The sequence below is a fragment of the Astatotilapia calliptera genome, chromosome 22 (genome assembly GCF_964374335.1).
Source record: "Astatotilapia calliptera chromosome 22, fAstCal68.1, whole genome shotgun sequence".
Taxonomy (NCBI): domain Eukaryota; kingdom Metazoa; phylum Chordata; class Actinopteri; order Cichliformes; family Cichlidae; genus Astatotilapia; species Astatotilapia calliptera.
Window position 1 is genome coordinate 2,045,457 of NC_137442.1, and position 16,252 is coordinate 2,061,708.

The 16,252-nt window shown below is 41.7% G+C and overlaps 1 protein-coding gene across 1 annotated transcript; it reads left to right on the forward strand.

The window, feature by feature from the left end:
- The first annotated feature begins 1,114 nt into the window (after window positions 1–1,114).
- On the forward strand, window positions 1,115–13,516 carry LOC113014403 (CD209 antigen-like protein D). The gene is made up of 7 exons (XM_026155909.2): window positions 1,115–1,335; window positions 1,915–2,025; window positions 9,218–9,265; window positions 9,388–9,441; window positions 9,535–9,674; window positions 12,352–12,464; window positions 12,744–13,516. The coding sequence occupies exons 1-7, from the start codon at window positions 1,191–1,193 to the stop codon at window positions 12,874–12,876; spliced, it is 744 nt and encodes a 247-aa protein (XP_026011694.2). The 5' UTR covers window positions 1,115–1,190; the 3' UTR covers window positions 12,877–13,516.
- The last annotated feature ends 2,736 nt before the right edge of the window (window positions 13,517–16,252 follow it).

Sequence of the window (16,252 nt, forward strand, 5' to 3'; positions counted from 1 at the left end):
TTTTAGTTTCGCTTTTGTCTTAAATGTACTCTCAGTAAAAGGTCTCCTAATCACAATGTAAAGCAGATTTGAAGCTAGCCCCTCTTTGTCTTTGTGGTTTGCTCTGCTGCTGCTTCCTGTTTGGTTAAACATTGTTTCTGAGGCAACATTTATTAAACACCACTTGACCCAGAAAAACACTGAGCGAAACCCTTTTTTCTTGCCCCTCGAGATGACTGGAAAAAGTTTTTAGGTTTTACAGAGAAATACAGCAGAGTGGTCCTCAATGACAAAAAGCATCCTTGTGTGTGGTTACAAGAAACTGACAGCAGGAAGCATCAAACATTAAACAATAACAAAAACAGGCTCATTCAAAGTATTAGTGATCATTTTAATATGTTAAAACCTAACAAAAAAAAAGAGTGGCGGGAAGCATGGTTGTCATGGTTTATGCTGCAGGAGGTCTTCTACGTTTAGTGCAGGTAGAAGTTCATAAAAACAAGGAAGTCTGTCTATAAATTGATGATCAAGTATTACAGAGATCCCCAACTTAAGTCCTCAACTTAATAAAATTGCTATTACTGTATTTTTCAGACTATAAGGCGCATTAAGTGAAACCAAACAGGCCTACCTTTATCTATATGATCACGCACTGTCACACTGTTTGATTTGATGTAAAAGCTCGAGTAGGAAAAGTGCCATATGACCTCTGGTTTTTGTGAAGAAAGTGAAATTTTTCAAACTGCATGAGGAAGTAAACACCAATGGCATGAAACACAGATTTAAAATGAGTTGAGGGCATTCTTCAGTTGGCCACTAGCTGAAAGAATCTCCTTTGTCTCACTGAAGCTCTGTTAGACATGTGAGGTGTTCCCGTGTTGGAAAAACTCTGAAATTGGTGTGCTTCTGTCTATTCACAGTATGTACTAATTCAAGACAAAGGTATTCTTGTTTGTACATGTATGTATTTCTGTTAGTTTCAAAGTTCCGTGTTGCAACAGCCAGTAAAAATGACAATGTTTGTTTGTTTTTTATTTGACATGTGCTCTCACTCAAAGGTCTGCGAACCACATTGTAAAGTACAATGAAGTTAGCCTCTCTGTGTTTGTGGTTTGGTCTGCTGCTACTTCCTGTTTGATGCTGATGATTAAAGCCTGCCTGACTGACAGAAACAGACAGTGAAAGCTGCTCAAATACTTTCACCCACCAAGATGTCTGCAGACAGTCAGACTGCAGCCGATTTTAGAGTGAAATACAGCAGAAGGATCGACAGTGATGGACGAGAGCAAGAGCACAGTGAGGTTGAGATGCTAGATGATGGAGAACAACATCCTGATGTTGGGCTGCAGGCAGCTGGTAAGCAGGAAATAAATAAACTATTGTACTATTGCAAGGTCTTGACCTCACAAAACAAAGTGCCTTGAGCCAACTGTTGTTGCGATTCTGCGCTATATAAATAAAACTGAATATGAGGGAATTTAAGTTGGTTTAATATGTTTAAAAACTGTTCAGTCGTCAAAAAATTACAGAAAAGGAGGGAAGTTCCACAAGACTCTTATCTGACAGATCCGAGGCAAAGGTAGAAATATTAAAAACAAGGAAGTCTTCTTAGACACTGTGTGGTGCAAGTGAAACCACAGGAAACAACTCGAGAGTGGTCTTCATGTCTACAGAGCTAATTGTATTTTTAAGCTTATTTTCGACCATACTGACAGATATACTGGCCTTTTTCTGGCCCACATGCTCTAAGAATCACCTAGAAATATTTCTCCTTCTCAAACACTGTTTCTCTGTTTTCTATATGTTAAACATTCTCCTGTAAATGTGAGACTAACATGATGAACTTGTTCAACTCATTCTCAAGATGAGTGCAGTCTGATTACGACGTATTAATTAAAATAATACAATAATTAAATCTCAATTTTGTCTCTGTAGAATTAAACATCCAGATGAAGCTTTTAGCTGTGAAAAGAAGATGGTTCAGAGCTTTTGAAGTGAATCTTGGGCTGCTGTATCTTTTGATTCTGTCTGGAATCACCACACGATGTGAGTAATTTTATTAAAATATAGCCTGGTGGATGTAATATTTTACAGATTAGATGTTGATGTAGACTTGCTTTTGTTTGGCTCCTATTCTTATTCATATTTTAGTTAGAAACAGTCACCTGTTCCCCCTCTACACGGGAAATGGGTGATATTTGACACTACTGGTCATATTTGACCAGTAGTGTTTTATTGTTTATTTATTATTGTTTTCTTTTCTTTTTATTGTTTTTAAATAGAAAGGTCTGCAAGAAGAAGAATGAAAAGGAAAGTTTTCAGCCTTCATTAGTAAAGTAATCAATGCTGATCCCAAATGTAACTTTATTTAAGGCATATGTGATGAAAGCTATGACACAGTTTCTCTATAAGGCAAAACAGTGTTGCCCTTTAAAAAGCATTTCCTGGTTTGTATGCACCGTGAGACTGAAGTGTGAATGTGTTTTTCCTCTCTCTCTTTAAGAGCTCCTCTTTGGTTGAACAATGAAAAATAATTTATTCTTGCCTCGCAAATTGTTTGATAGTCTAATGGGCTTTACAAATATAAAGAAAAGGGAATTCTCCGTCTAGCGTTCAGCACACTGGAGGTTATCACTCATATTAATCACATTCATTTAAAGGCCTGTGTTTCTTTGCATGCTGTCACTTCCTCAAAGCCATTTCCTGTCTGAAACAGATAAGAAACAGAAAGCCAGCACAGATCCAAAATCTGCAGTTCCTTTAATGACCACTAAAGGCTGATTCTGAAAGCGAGTCAGTCCCCACAGACTACCATGTTATGATGAGCACCTTTCCAGCATTAAAAGCATGTTTCCATTCAGGACAAAATGAGTTTTGGTCTCTGAGATTAGTTTCCCTCTTAGTATTTAGTATTTAGTATTTATTTATTTATTGTCATTGTCAAGAACAATGAAATTGCGTTTGGGGCTTCCATACAACCCAAAAAAAGAAGAAAATAATAAATACCCCTTAAAACCCAAGTGTACATATTTAACCCAGTGTGACTCCAATGCAATAAGACAATCCTTAGCAATAATGTTCGTAGAAATTCAGACAGAGACCTGAGAAACATGACAAAATACAACAATGCAACCCATTCAATATTATTGTACTGTGAGATATGATATCAGATATGATAGTTATCTATTTAAGAAAGAGGGGGGGGGGGGGCAGGAGGGGGAAGAGAATAAAGATATGATGCACCAATGCAGACCAGTTCATTGCTATTAAGAAGTTGGATATGGTTACTGTCCGTGAGAGGGGGGCAGAGAGTTCAGGAGCCTCACAGCCTGTGGATACAGGCTGTTGGCCAGTCTGGATGTTCTGGCCTGTATAGACCTGTACCTTCTCCCTGAGGGCAGCAGATGGAAAAGGTGGCGCGCAGGGTGATGTTGGTCCCGCAGGATACTGTGCACCCTCCTCAGACAGCGAGTGGGGAAGATATTACTGATCTCTGGCAGACTTGTTCCAATAATTCTGCCAGCTTCTTTCACCACCCGCTGGAGTGCTTGCTGATCGGCCTTGGTGCAGCTGGGGAACCACACTAGAAATCCATACGTCAGAACGCTGCTGATGGCACAGTTGTAGAAGTTCAACATCAGAGATCTGGGAATGTGTGCGCTCCGCAGTCTCCTCAGGTAGTAGAGGCGCTGTTGGGCCTTCCGTACAACTGAGGTGATATGGTTGCCCCAGGACAGGTCCTCGGTCACAGTTACCCCCAAGAATTTAAAACTGCTCACCCTCTCCACCGCCTCACTGCCAATGAAGAGAGGCAGATGGTTGTTATGACCCCTCTTCCGGAAATCTACAATGATCTCCTTGGTCTTTTTGGTGTTTAAGACCAAGTTATTGTCGTGGCACCATGACTCTAGTTGTTGCACCTCTGTCCTATAGTTTGTCTCATCATTGTTGGATATAAGTCCGAGCACTGTAGTGTCATCTGCAAACTTAACAATGAGATTGGACGCGCAGGAGGAAATACAGTCATGGGTGAAGAGAGTGTATAGCAGAGGGCTCAGAACACACCCCTGAGGGGCACCGGTGTTGACCACAAGGGTGGAAGAGGTGTTCTTACCCACTCTGACACTCTGTCTACGGTTAGTGAGGAAGTCCACAATCCAGTTGCACAGAGAGGAGTTAAGTCCCAGTTGGTGGAGTTTGGGACGGAGTTTGTATGGCCGGATGGTATTAAAAGCCGAGCTGTAGTCTACAAAGAGGAGCGGTGCATAGGTGTTCCTGTGTTCCAAGTGCTTCAGTAATGTATGCAGCACTGTGGCGATCGCATCCTCGGTTGACCGGTTCTCCCTGTATGCAAACTGGTGCGAGTCCAGGGATGGTGGAAAAGCAGCTCTGATGTGTTTAATGACCAGTCTCTCCAGGCATTTGGCGGGAATGGGGGTGAGTGCCACAGGTCTGAAATCATTCAGACATGTGACATTTGACTGTTTTGGGATGGGAACGATGGTTGCTGCTTTGAAACAGGATGGTACCAGTGAACAGGACAGCGAGGTGTTATATATAGAGGTGAAGACGTCCGCCAGGTCCGCAGCACAGTCTTTTAGCACCCGGCCCAGCACTCCATCCGGCCCGGCCGCCTTCCTGGTGTTAATGCTCCGGAACACACGCCTCAGCTCATGAGTGCTCAGGACCGGAGCAGGGTCGGTTGAGGGGAGAGGGGACAGGACAGGGTCGGTGTTCTCCCTGTCAAAACGGGCATAAAAGAGATTTAGATCCTCAGCCAGAGTAGAACTGTCGGCTGAGGGTGATGGTGTTCTCCTTTTGTAGTCCGTGATAGCCCTGATGCCCTCCCAGACCTGCCTTGGGTTTGTGTTGTTCTCAAACCTGGCCTCGATACGCCTCCTGTGCTGCTGCTTGGCAGTCTTGATGCCTCTTCTCAGGTTGGCCCTGGCAGCACTGTATGCCTTCTGGTCCCCGGATTTGAAAGCGTTGTTCCTTGTTCGAATAAGTTGTTGAACTCCGTGTGTCATCCAGGGTGGATTATTAGGGAACACACGGAATCGTTTCCAAGTTGTTACATTGTCCACACAGAAACAGATGTAGTCCAAGACAGTGGAGGTGTAACTGTCCAATGCGACACGATTGTCAGTGTCCTGCACCTTGAATACATCCCAGTCTGTGCAGTGGAAACAGTCCTGAAGCATCGGAATAGCATCCTGCGGCCATGTTCTCACGGTTTTGGTTGTAATCCCAGTGCTCTTGATCTTTTGTGTGTATATTGGGTGTAGCAGAAGGGAGAGATGGTCTGACAGACCCAGGTGGGGATAAGCCTGGGCTCTGTACGCATTCGCCATGTTGGTGTACACCTGGTCCAACGTTCTATCTCCTCTGGTAGCACACTTCACATTACGGTGGAAATTGTGAAGTACAGATTTCAGGTCCGCGTGGTTAAAATCCCCAGCCGCAATAAAGACACTGTCCGGGTGTGCTACCAGGCTGTTATTGATGCTGCTGCTCAATTGTGCTAACGCTAGCTTAGCATTAGCATCTGGTGGAATGTAAACAGCGCAGATGTAAACGGCAGAAAATTCCCGAGGGAGATAGAATGGACGGCACTTTAACACCAACAGTTCTACCTCTGTACTGCACAGTTTTTCCGTTACCGTGACGTTCGTGCACCAAAGGTTGTTAATATAGATGCACAGCCCCCCGCCAGTCTTCTTACCCGAGTCCGCAGACCTGTCGGCTCGATAGGCGGTGCGGCCTGCTAGATCGATAGCCGCATCGGGAATGGCGCTGTCCAGCCAGGTTTCAGTGAAAATCATGCACGAACAGTTATTAAAAGTCCGTCGAGTGACGATCTGCAGTCGTATTTCATCCAGTTTGTAACGGATTGAACGGGCGTTGGAGAGGAATATGATCGGGAGTGGTGGTTTAAACGGACTAGTCTTTAGCCGTGCCCACAGGCCTCCCCGCTTGCCTCTCTTCTGCCTCCGCTCGCAACGTCTCCTCCTGCGGCTTGCTGTTGCGGGTAGCCCCGGGGGTTGCTTAACGATCTCCGGGGGGATGAGATACTCGGATGTTAGTTGAAGATCTCCACGGCTTAGTTGTAGTAGATCATCTCTGTTGTATTGAAGTAACCCCAGACTGTGTGAAATAATACACAGTACCACCAAAAGTGCAAAAGTGTAGGAGCTCCGGGCCGCTGCGTCTGTGCGCGCCGCCATCTTGGTTTGACTGATAAATGGCTTTTAGTGGATTCTATTTAAATGCATTTTAAATAGAATTCTCTGATCAGTAATATGAGCTGCTGTGTGGTACAGCCTGACCAACAAGTTTGTTTTGCTGACTGAGCTTCTAGTATTTCATGAGTCTCTTACTTAGCATTGAATGCACTGATTGATTGAGCGGTTAAGAGATGGCCCAGTGTGTGTGACGAGTTATCTACTGCTCTCTCTGTTGTTAGTCCTGTGCATCTTTCATCATGTCAGCTTATTAGTAATCTATGATTGCCAAGCTCTCTCCTCCCTTCATCCGTCTACCGCAAAATTTCTGCACTGCCATCAAGAAAGACTTGATTTCTTACCCCTGCTCTTGGCTGGAGTACCAGCTTACCTTTGCCAAGAACCACAACCATCTCGCTGGAGAAGGCGCCACTGATGTCGTGGCGAGCGGCTGGTGAGGGTCCTAGACTTTTTACATCTTGGTGTTCCCTGGACCCTGTTGGACCCGGTCCCCTTCACCTGGTGTCAACCTTGGGTATCTGTGGCATCATGCACAGATTTCACCTACTTCTCCCACTGCTGCTTCTACAGACGTGGTGCCCATTAGAATAGGTCTGGTGAATTTAAGGTCCATCGTGAATAAAACTTTTATCCTTAAGGAATGTTTCATGTCCCAGAGTTTGGACCTTCTCAGCGTTACTTAAACACAGACCTCTCCGGGTGAGTCCAGTGTTTTTTCAGAATTATTACCCCACTGTCACTCATACTTTAATACTCTGAGGTCCTTGGGTCATGGAGGAGTTTTGCCGACTGTTTTCTGCAGCTTTGAACCGAGCCTTTTACGAGTTGAGCCTCTTCCGTCCGCTGCTGTGCACAGCGATCTATTGGTCACCAAAGTATACAACAAAGATTTTTTGTGGGAATTTTCAGACTTCTTGGATGAAATTATGGCCCAACCCATGAATGTACCCACACACTGGATCTTGCTTTATCTTAAGGTTTACCCATTTCTAATTTATTCAAACTCTTTGCTCTTGCTCGGTGCTGACATGTTTTTACTCTTCAACGGCTGCTCATGTCTCCACTGTTTTTAATAATTTAGACTTGCAGCCCTCTGTGTCTTCCAGCACTGAGGAGCTTTCCCTGTAATTTAATTCCTTGTGCCGTACGCCATAATACTGTTGTAAATTCTGTGGCTCCAATTAAAACCAGGCGATCAAAGCCCAGATCAGACCCTTGGTTAAGTGATCATACCCGTGCCATCAGATGGGAGTGCAGGAGAAATGAAAGTTGAAGATGGACAAACTGCAAGTCTCTTCTGAGACTGAGAGCTGGTGTTGTTTTCAAAGAGCTGTGGAAACTGCAAGAGCAAAACATTTTTCCGACATCATTGCTGCTAACGCTCACAACCCCCTTGTCCTTTATAATACATTAACACTGCTTTTAATGCCCACGTCCCTCTGAAAGCTTACAGAGAACTCTGATAATTTTGTTAACACGGAGCTTGTATTTCTCTTGCCTCCCATCATCGGTCCATCTTGCTCCCCTGCCTGGCTGTCTTTGATCACTTAGAGCTTATTTCCCTTTCCTCTCTTGAGAAACTGGTTACCAGTATGAAACCAACTGTGATGTCGTTCCTTCACATCTTCTTAAGGTTGTTACTACTGTTGGTCTTTTTATCCTTAATGTCATTAATGGTAATTTGACCTCCAGCCATTTTAAACATGCTGTGGTGCAACCCGTGTTGAAGAAACCCGACATTGACCCTTCTGCTTTGTCTAACTTTGGCTTTTTTCCCCCAAAATCTTGGGAAAGATTGTTTACACCCAACTGAAGGCCTTCCTGAATGAATGTAAAATTTTGGAAGAGTTCCACTTTGGATTTAAAACAAACCACAGCACTGAATCTGCTCTTTTAAGGGTTTTTAATAACATATTTTTAGCAATGTTTTCTGGGAACAGAGTTTTCCTTGTCTTTTAAATTTACAGCTGATGACCATAACATTCTCATCTCCAGACTGGAGCAGTGGGTTCAGTTCTGCAATGGTTTAGGTCTGACCTCTATGACAGGAGTTTCTGTGTCATGATGGACGATCTTACCTCTGGTTCCGCTGCCCTTCCCTGGGGGTTCCTCGGGGTTCCATTCATTGTCCTCTACTGTTCTCTCTGTATTTGCTGCCACTTGGTGCTAGTTTTAGAAAGCATTGTGTTTCATTTATATGCTAATGCCTGTCAAGTCTATTTCCCTTTCAAACACAGTGGTTCTCTTCAGCCTCTCCTTGATTATCTCAATGACATCAGGGGGTGGATGGCACTGAATTTTCTTAATTTTAATGAAAAAAAGGCAGAGGTCATGCTTTTTAACTCCAGTGCCTCCAGCTGTGTATCCCTGCCTTTGACCTTTCCTCTTTGGCCCCACGTGAAAAATCCAGAATCACCAATTTAGTTGTGAAAATGGAAAGCAGCCTAAAACCTGACTGGCATGTCAATGCTGTGGTTAAGTCCTCCATCTTTCAGTTGAGACGGCTGTAAAGATTAAGCCATCCTGTCTAGATGCCACCTAGAGACAATGCTGCATGATTTTAACAAGAACAAGAGCACATAACCATGGTTTTAGTGTACCTTCACTGGTTCACCGTTCAGTTTTAAATCCATTTTAACATTCCTTTATTTCTTTTTAAGCCTCTTAATGGTTTTAATAGTCTGTATATGTGCATGATTGTGGAGGTGGAGTGAATGTTCTTGTTGTTCCTTCAAACTCTTCACTCAACATGGTGATTCTGTGATTATCTCAACAAAGCAGACAGGCAGCAGCATCTGCTGCAGACTGATGCAGGTGCAGCCACACTATGTTAGACAGTGATGTCTATCATTGTGCCGGCTAGTTAGTTCACTTGGTGCATTGAGCAGCATGCAGCTCAGCATGTGTTAGTTCCATTCATGTGATGGGAATAATAAAAACTTCATTGATAAAATGCTTTAAACTTTAAATCAGTTTCCTGTTTTGTTTGTAACCAGATATTTTAGTCACTTTGGAAAAAGAGCATCTCCAGGCTAATTGTTCAAGTAAGAAATATTTCAAAACAAATATAAATAAATATTCATGAACTAACTTTGCAGTCATTTTTCCTTTTTTATTCCTGTTTTATTTTTATTTTATTATAATTATGTTTGTTCTCAACATGCAGCAAAAATAATTCAACTACAGCAAGAAATCAAGTTGCTAAAGGAGAAGATCAAAGGTAACAAGCTGTTAAAAACTAAAAATCTTTATTACACAACAAAAACTATGAGCAGTAAATAAATACCGCCTTTAAAACGTGTTTGACTTTAAGAGAAGTGTCCTGATCGATGGACGAGATTTGGAAGCAGCTGTTACTTTAAATCCACTGAGGCAAAGCACTGGCAAGAGAGCAGGAGAGCCTGTCAGGATAAAGGAGCTGATCTGGTGATGATAAACAGCAAAGAGGAACAGGTGGGTGTGTTTGTTCATGTCTGTGTGATCTTTGATGGAGCTGACAGTGATCTGTTACTTGTGTCTTTGACCTGCTGTCAGTCTGTGACCTGCTTCCTGTCTCCACTCTGATGGATTTCTTTGGTTCTCCTTTTATGTTAGAGACATTCACATTCAAATGCAAAGTTTTTACACAATTTTGAAGCAAAAATTTAAATTACACAGAAATGTTCCAAAATAAAAGCAATCCTCATAATCCTGGCTAAGTTTCTTATTTAATAAAACCAAATAAAATATAATATTAACAGTGATCCCACTGCAACAGTAACTGAGCTTCAAATTCAAATTTAATTTGTCACACACACAACCATACACAGTACGGCATGTGGTGAAATGCTTATTGCTGTGCAATGCCCGACCATTAGATGACAACAAGAATTGACAGTCAGATTTACAGATTACTACAAAATTTAAAGATTTTAAGTTAGGAATTCACAGTAAAAGAATGTGCAAATAATGATTTACGAAAGAAATTATGAATAAAAATAAAAAATAAATTATAAGAAGTGTGCAAATAAACAGAGTGCTGTGGTGATGTATTGTGTGTGAGAGAGTCCAGTCCTACACCTGGTTCAGGGCCCGAATAGCCTGGGAGAAGAAGCTCTTCTTCATTCTCTCTGTTTTGGCCTTACGGGAGCAGAAGTGCTTCTTAGACCTCAACTCAAAGAGTCCATTGTTGGGATGGGAGAGGTCCATCATAATCTTCCTAGCTTTGGACTTCCACCGCTTGGTGTAGATGGACAGCAGGTCAGGGAGCTCTGATTGAATGATGCGTTCGGCCGAGCGCACCACTCTTTGCAGATCTGCCTGTCCTGCTTGGTGCTGTTCCCAAACCAGGTGCAGATGTTTGACGTCAGGACGCTCTCGATGGTGCAGGAGTAAAAGTTCTTGAGCACCTTCAGTGGCAGATGGAAGTCTCTAAGTCTTCTGGGGAAAAAGAGATGCTGGCATTAACACCAGAGTGTTAATGTGACAGGACGATGACGGGTCCCAAGTGATCAACTTTTCAACTTGATGAAAAGCTTAGAGGGAATTATTGTGTTGAATGCTGAACTGTAGTCCATGAACAGCATCCTAACATAATTCCCTCTGCCAGTGTCCAGGTGACTCAGGGATGTGTGGAGCAGATGAACTATGGCATCATCTGTGGAACAATTAGTCCGGTAAGCACACTGAAGTGGGTCGATGGTGGCAGGAAGTGAAGAAGTGATGTGATCTCTCATCAGTCTTTCAAAAGACTTCATCACAAGTGAAGTGAAGTCAGTGCTACTGGGCGGTAACCATTGTGGCAAGTGGACTGTTGTTTCTTTGGGACAGTGACAATGATGGACTCTTTGAAGCTCGTGGGAACCATTGCTTGGGCCAGGGAGAGGTTGAAAATGAACATGAACACCAGTGCTAGCAGGTCAACTCAGGCTCTCAGGACCCGACCAGGGACTGCATCTGAACCTGCAGCCTTCCTGGTGTTCACTCTCCTGATAGCTTTCCTCACGGCATGCTCTGTGATGATGAAAGCCTTATCTTCACTGGCGCACTCTGTGCGCACGCAATTTGTTGTTTTAATTGCTGCAGCGTCGAAGCGTGCATAAAATGTGTTCAGCTCAACAGCCAGTGAAACATCGGCATTCATCATAGCATAGCATCTTTATTTATAGCAGCGCTTTACATCCAACAATGTTGGCCAAAGTGCTACAAATAGAAAACAAAGAGAAAACAGTTTAAATTACATATAGAATATCTTAAAAAAAGCAATATAATTAATAAGAAACATATTAAGAGACATCAACAAGTCATCATTGAAGAAGCTGGTTGTTTATAGTCCATTATTGTCTGCAGTCTCTGGTGTAGCTGTGACTCTAGTTTCCTGTAGCTCTGCTTTGCCTTTCTGATCGCGCTGCTCACGTTTTAAGACACAGCTTGTATTGGTCCATATTACCAGCGACGAGCCTGTCTTTGTAGACAGCGGTGCGTGATCGCAGATGTTTTTATCCACCCACGGCTTCTGGTTGGGAAATGTTCGAATGATAGATCCCAAAACCGCTTCTGTAAACATGTTGATGAAACATGTCCCAGTCTGCGTCATCCGGAGCGTCCTTCAGCATGGCCACTGAGTGGTCTGTCCAGTGTGCGAACTCCCCCCTGATTGGTGCTTGCTGCTTTAGCCTTTGTTTGTAAAAAGGCATAAGGAAGATGGGGGCATGGTCTGATTTTCCAAATGCCGGCAGAGGCTGAGCTTTGTAGCAGTCCTTGAACGGAGTGTAGCAGTGATCTAATGTCCTACTGTCCCTGGTAGGGCAGTTGATGTGAGTTGATGTACACAACATCCTGGTGAAGTGCTTGTTGTTGTGTGAGAGTCCGTGTCTGCGTGATGAGGAATATAAAACGCGCAGGCAATGACCACAGGGAATTCCCGAGGGAGATAGAAAGGGCGACATTTAATGATCAAAAGTTCCAGATTGGGCGAGCAAAAGCGTGTGAGTGGGGAAATTCTTTGGGTATTTTTGATTTCTGCACAATGGAAGAACTGAAAAATTTCATCACAGTTATTCTTCCTTCTGACATGTTCACAAGATGATGTCACTACAACAGAAGTGCTGAATTATGACTGGAGACAATATTTGTGTCTCTTCCCAAATAGATATTTATCAATGAACTGAACATGAGAGGAGAGTCCTGGACTGGTCTGACAGGCAAACAGACATCAGGAGGATATAAATGGGAATGGGTGGACGGATCAGCGCTGACAGAAACGTGAGACATTAGTTTGTTTCTATTCCAGAGTTATTATTTAGAAGTGAAACATGAATGTTTTGGAAGATAGATCAGCAATACATGAGCTGAGCTATTTTCCAACAGCCCCACAAACTGAATGTAAAGAAAAGCAGAAATCCTCCTTTGAATGAACAGCTGTGCTTGAACTCTCTTCATCTGCAGTCTGTGATGACGTTCAGTTACAACAAGTCAGTTTGAAGAAATCAGGATTGAAACATGTTTACTCCACCTTAATATCATATTTTATTTCTCTGACAGGTTGTGGGCACCAGCACAGCAGAGTACGAGTTATGATTCCTATGGAGTCTGCTGTGATGATAAAGGGAACTTGAAACAGGCAGTTGAACATTATGTTGGTTACAGCTCGAAGACCTTCATCTGTGAGAAATGAGTTTGGTGCTTTGATGTAAATGTTTGAATAATCCAACCAAAGACACCTCACTATGAAATGTCCTGCATGAGCCTCAGACTCAGCTTACAGTCTTTACTTGTTCATTCTGCATCATATATTGATTACATATATTGTCCCTCTGTGCTCTGTGCTGTACAGTAAGGTTGGAAGTCATCCACACAAAACCTTGAAGTACTTCATTACTCTGTAGTTCCAGCAAATTGTTCTAATAAAAGTCAAAGTGCAGCTTGTCTTTACTTTGCTTTACTTGGTTCATTCATCAGTCTGTTGGTCCTAAAACTTCAGTAAATGTCTTCTTCAGTTTCTCTCAAACAGCTGAAAGTAGCTGCTTCTTACTTTTAGCTACAAATGGGGGATTTTGACAGGAGATTGAAATGAAGAAGAAAAGCAGATTTAACAATTTTCAAATGTGCGAATAAGTTATCAATTCTCTTTTATGCTGCACTTGTAAAGTAAGGATAGAGAAGTTGGGGCTAAATGGGATGTTGAATTGTTGACTCCAGGAAACAGAGTTTATGTAGATGAATGTAACCAGGTTCTTTCTCTCAATGTATTTTAGTTGTCCAACTTTAACCTGACATTGTCAGAGCTAAATGTATTAAAGGACTCCTGTTATTCATGTTTTTGATCTGCTGTGTGCTTTATTTCCTGACTTCATTCTGATGGATCATTTCTAAATATGGATCTATTTTTGTACTCTGAATTTTAATGTTTTTCCTTTTGTTTTCTAGATTATTGTGTACTAGCAATCCACAAATGTCTCATTTCTAAAGCAAGAAGAAAATGTTTAAGAATGATATATATTCTGATCTAATATTAGAAGCCTTGAATAGGTAGAGGAGGATACAGAGGCAGGCTCATCTTCTTCAGTCCACAGTGCCAAGAGGGAGACAGGTGAGGTGTGGCTGACCACAGTGATGAAGAGGGGCTCGTCTGTGGCTGCAGCGTTCTTCTTCCAAGTTACTCCTCCGAGTAAGTTTTCCTCAGATGATCTTCCAGGTCTTTTATGGGCAAGAGGCACCAGCTCTTCTCTTTGAAAAAAAATTCACAAGAATAATACTACGCCAAGTAAAAACTGGAGATTTAATATATCACTACTTAAAGATGAAGACTTTATTAAATACTTTAAAAAGGAATGGACTTCATATTTAGACTTTAATGACACTCCCGGAATATCTGCTTCTGTTCTATGGGAAGCAGGGAAAGCTGTGATGAGAGGTAAAATAATTTCTTTCTCATCACACAAAAAGAAAGAAGAAAACAAAAATATTCAGGAATTAGAAAAAAACATCAAATCACTAGAAGAAGCCTACGCGTGCGACCAAGATCAGGAAACATTGAACAAAATATGCAAAACAAAACTAGAATTAAATGAAATTATTAATAAAAAAACACAATTCCTTATACAAAGACTTCGCTTGCAGAATTTTGAACACAGTAACAAATCAGGTCGATTTCTAGCTAACCAGCTAAAAATAAATAAAGAAAAAACAACTATATGTGCTGCTAAAGATTTATCGGGGAACACAATATATGATCCTGGAAGAATAAACAACATTTTTAGGGATTTCTATGAAACTTTATACTCACCACAAATAAACCCATCTAAAAATGAAATTGATCTGTTTCTTGACAACGTAACTCTTCCAAAATTACTAGACAGTCAAGCAATGGAATTGGATTCGCCACTGACGCCAAGTGAACTCCAGGAAGCCCTGATAAGTATGCCCAATAATAAGGCTCCAGGTCCAGACGGCTTCCCTGCAGAATTCTACAAAGAATTCTGGACAATTTTGGCACCAGTATTCCACAGCATGTTGCAGGAAATCGAGGAAAAGGGCAGACTACCACCAAATATGAATTCTGCCAACATTAGTCTCCTGCTAAAACCAGGCAAAGACCCTTTATTTCCCTCAAGCTATCGTCCAATTTCTCTTTTAAATGTAGACCTTAAAATAATCTGCAAAGCTCTCTCAAAGAGATTAGAGAAAATGACCCCCCTCTTAATTCATCCTGACCAAACTGGTTTCATAAAAGGTCGGCACTCCTCAACAAACACTCGTAGATTACTTAATTTAATAGACTACTCATACGATAAAAACATCGAAGCCATAATATTATCTCTAGATGCAGAAAAAGCATTTGACAGAGTTAATTGGAAATTTTTATTCGCAACTTTACACAAATTTGGTTTTGGAAACTCTTTCATAAACTGGATAAGAATATTATACAATTCCCCAACGGCTCGTATCAGAACAAATGACCAGACATCCTCCAGCTTCTGTCTCCTGAGGGGCACCAGACAGGGATGCCCACTCTCCCCCTCACTTTTTGCAATTTTTATCGAACCTCTAGCAGCAGCATTTAGACAGGCTACAACAATTAAGGGCATAAAATGTAAGAACATAGAACATAAAATCAGTCTCTATGCGGATGATGTGTTGCTTTTTCTGCAAAACACACAAACCAACCTCTCTGAGGTAATTACTTTAATAAACTGGTTTTCAAGAGTTTCAGATTATTCAATTAACTGGCCAAAATCTACAGTTCTCCCCATTAACTGCTCCTTCCATAATTCTTCCTCTGCCCCACTGCAATCCGGAAATATTAAATATTTAGGTATTAATGTCTCTCCTAAGCTTTCAGACTTAACTAAACTAAACCACATCCCACTTCTAAAGAAAGTAGAAGGCGATCTGACTAGATGGAAATCTTTACCCATATCACTCATGGGAAGGGTCGCCACTATAAAAATGATGATCTTGCCAAAAATAAATTACTTATTTTTGATGATCCCTAACAAACCATCACAAGATTGGTTCAGATCTCTGGATTCATATATTTCCAAATTCCTTTGGAAAGATAAACCCCCGCGTATTAGCTTAAAAACGCTACAAAGAACCAAGGATAGAGGAGGATTAGATCTGCCTAATTTTCACCAATACTTCTTAGCCAACAGGCTTCAGTTCATCTCAGAATGGTTAAAACATACCTTCTTAGTTGAGCCCTGGCTAGATGTTGAACAGGCACTATGCAAGGATCTAGAGATTTCAGACCTACCATTTATTAGCTCAAACATCAAAAGACATGAATGCTTTAAAAGTATCAACATCAGCTTTTCTCTAACAGCATGGTGGGAGTTTCTAAAAATAACGGAGTCTTCATTAATCCCATGCAAACGTACACCTATCTGGAACAACCCTGACATATTACAAAACAATAATATGATTAATTTCCCAGAATGGAGTTGTAAAGGAATTAAATACTTAGAACATATATTAGAGGGAACAGAATTTATTCCATTTGACAGACTAGTTGAACAATATGGGATCAACAAGACAAGGTTTTTAGAATA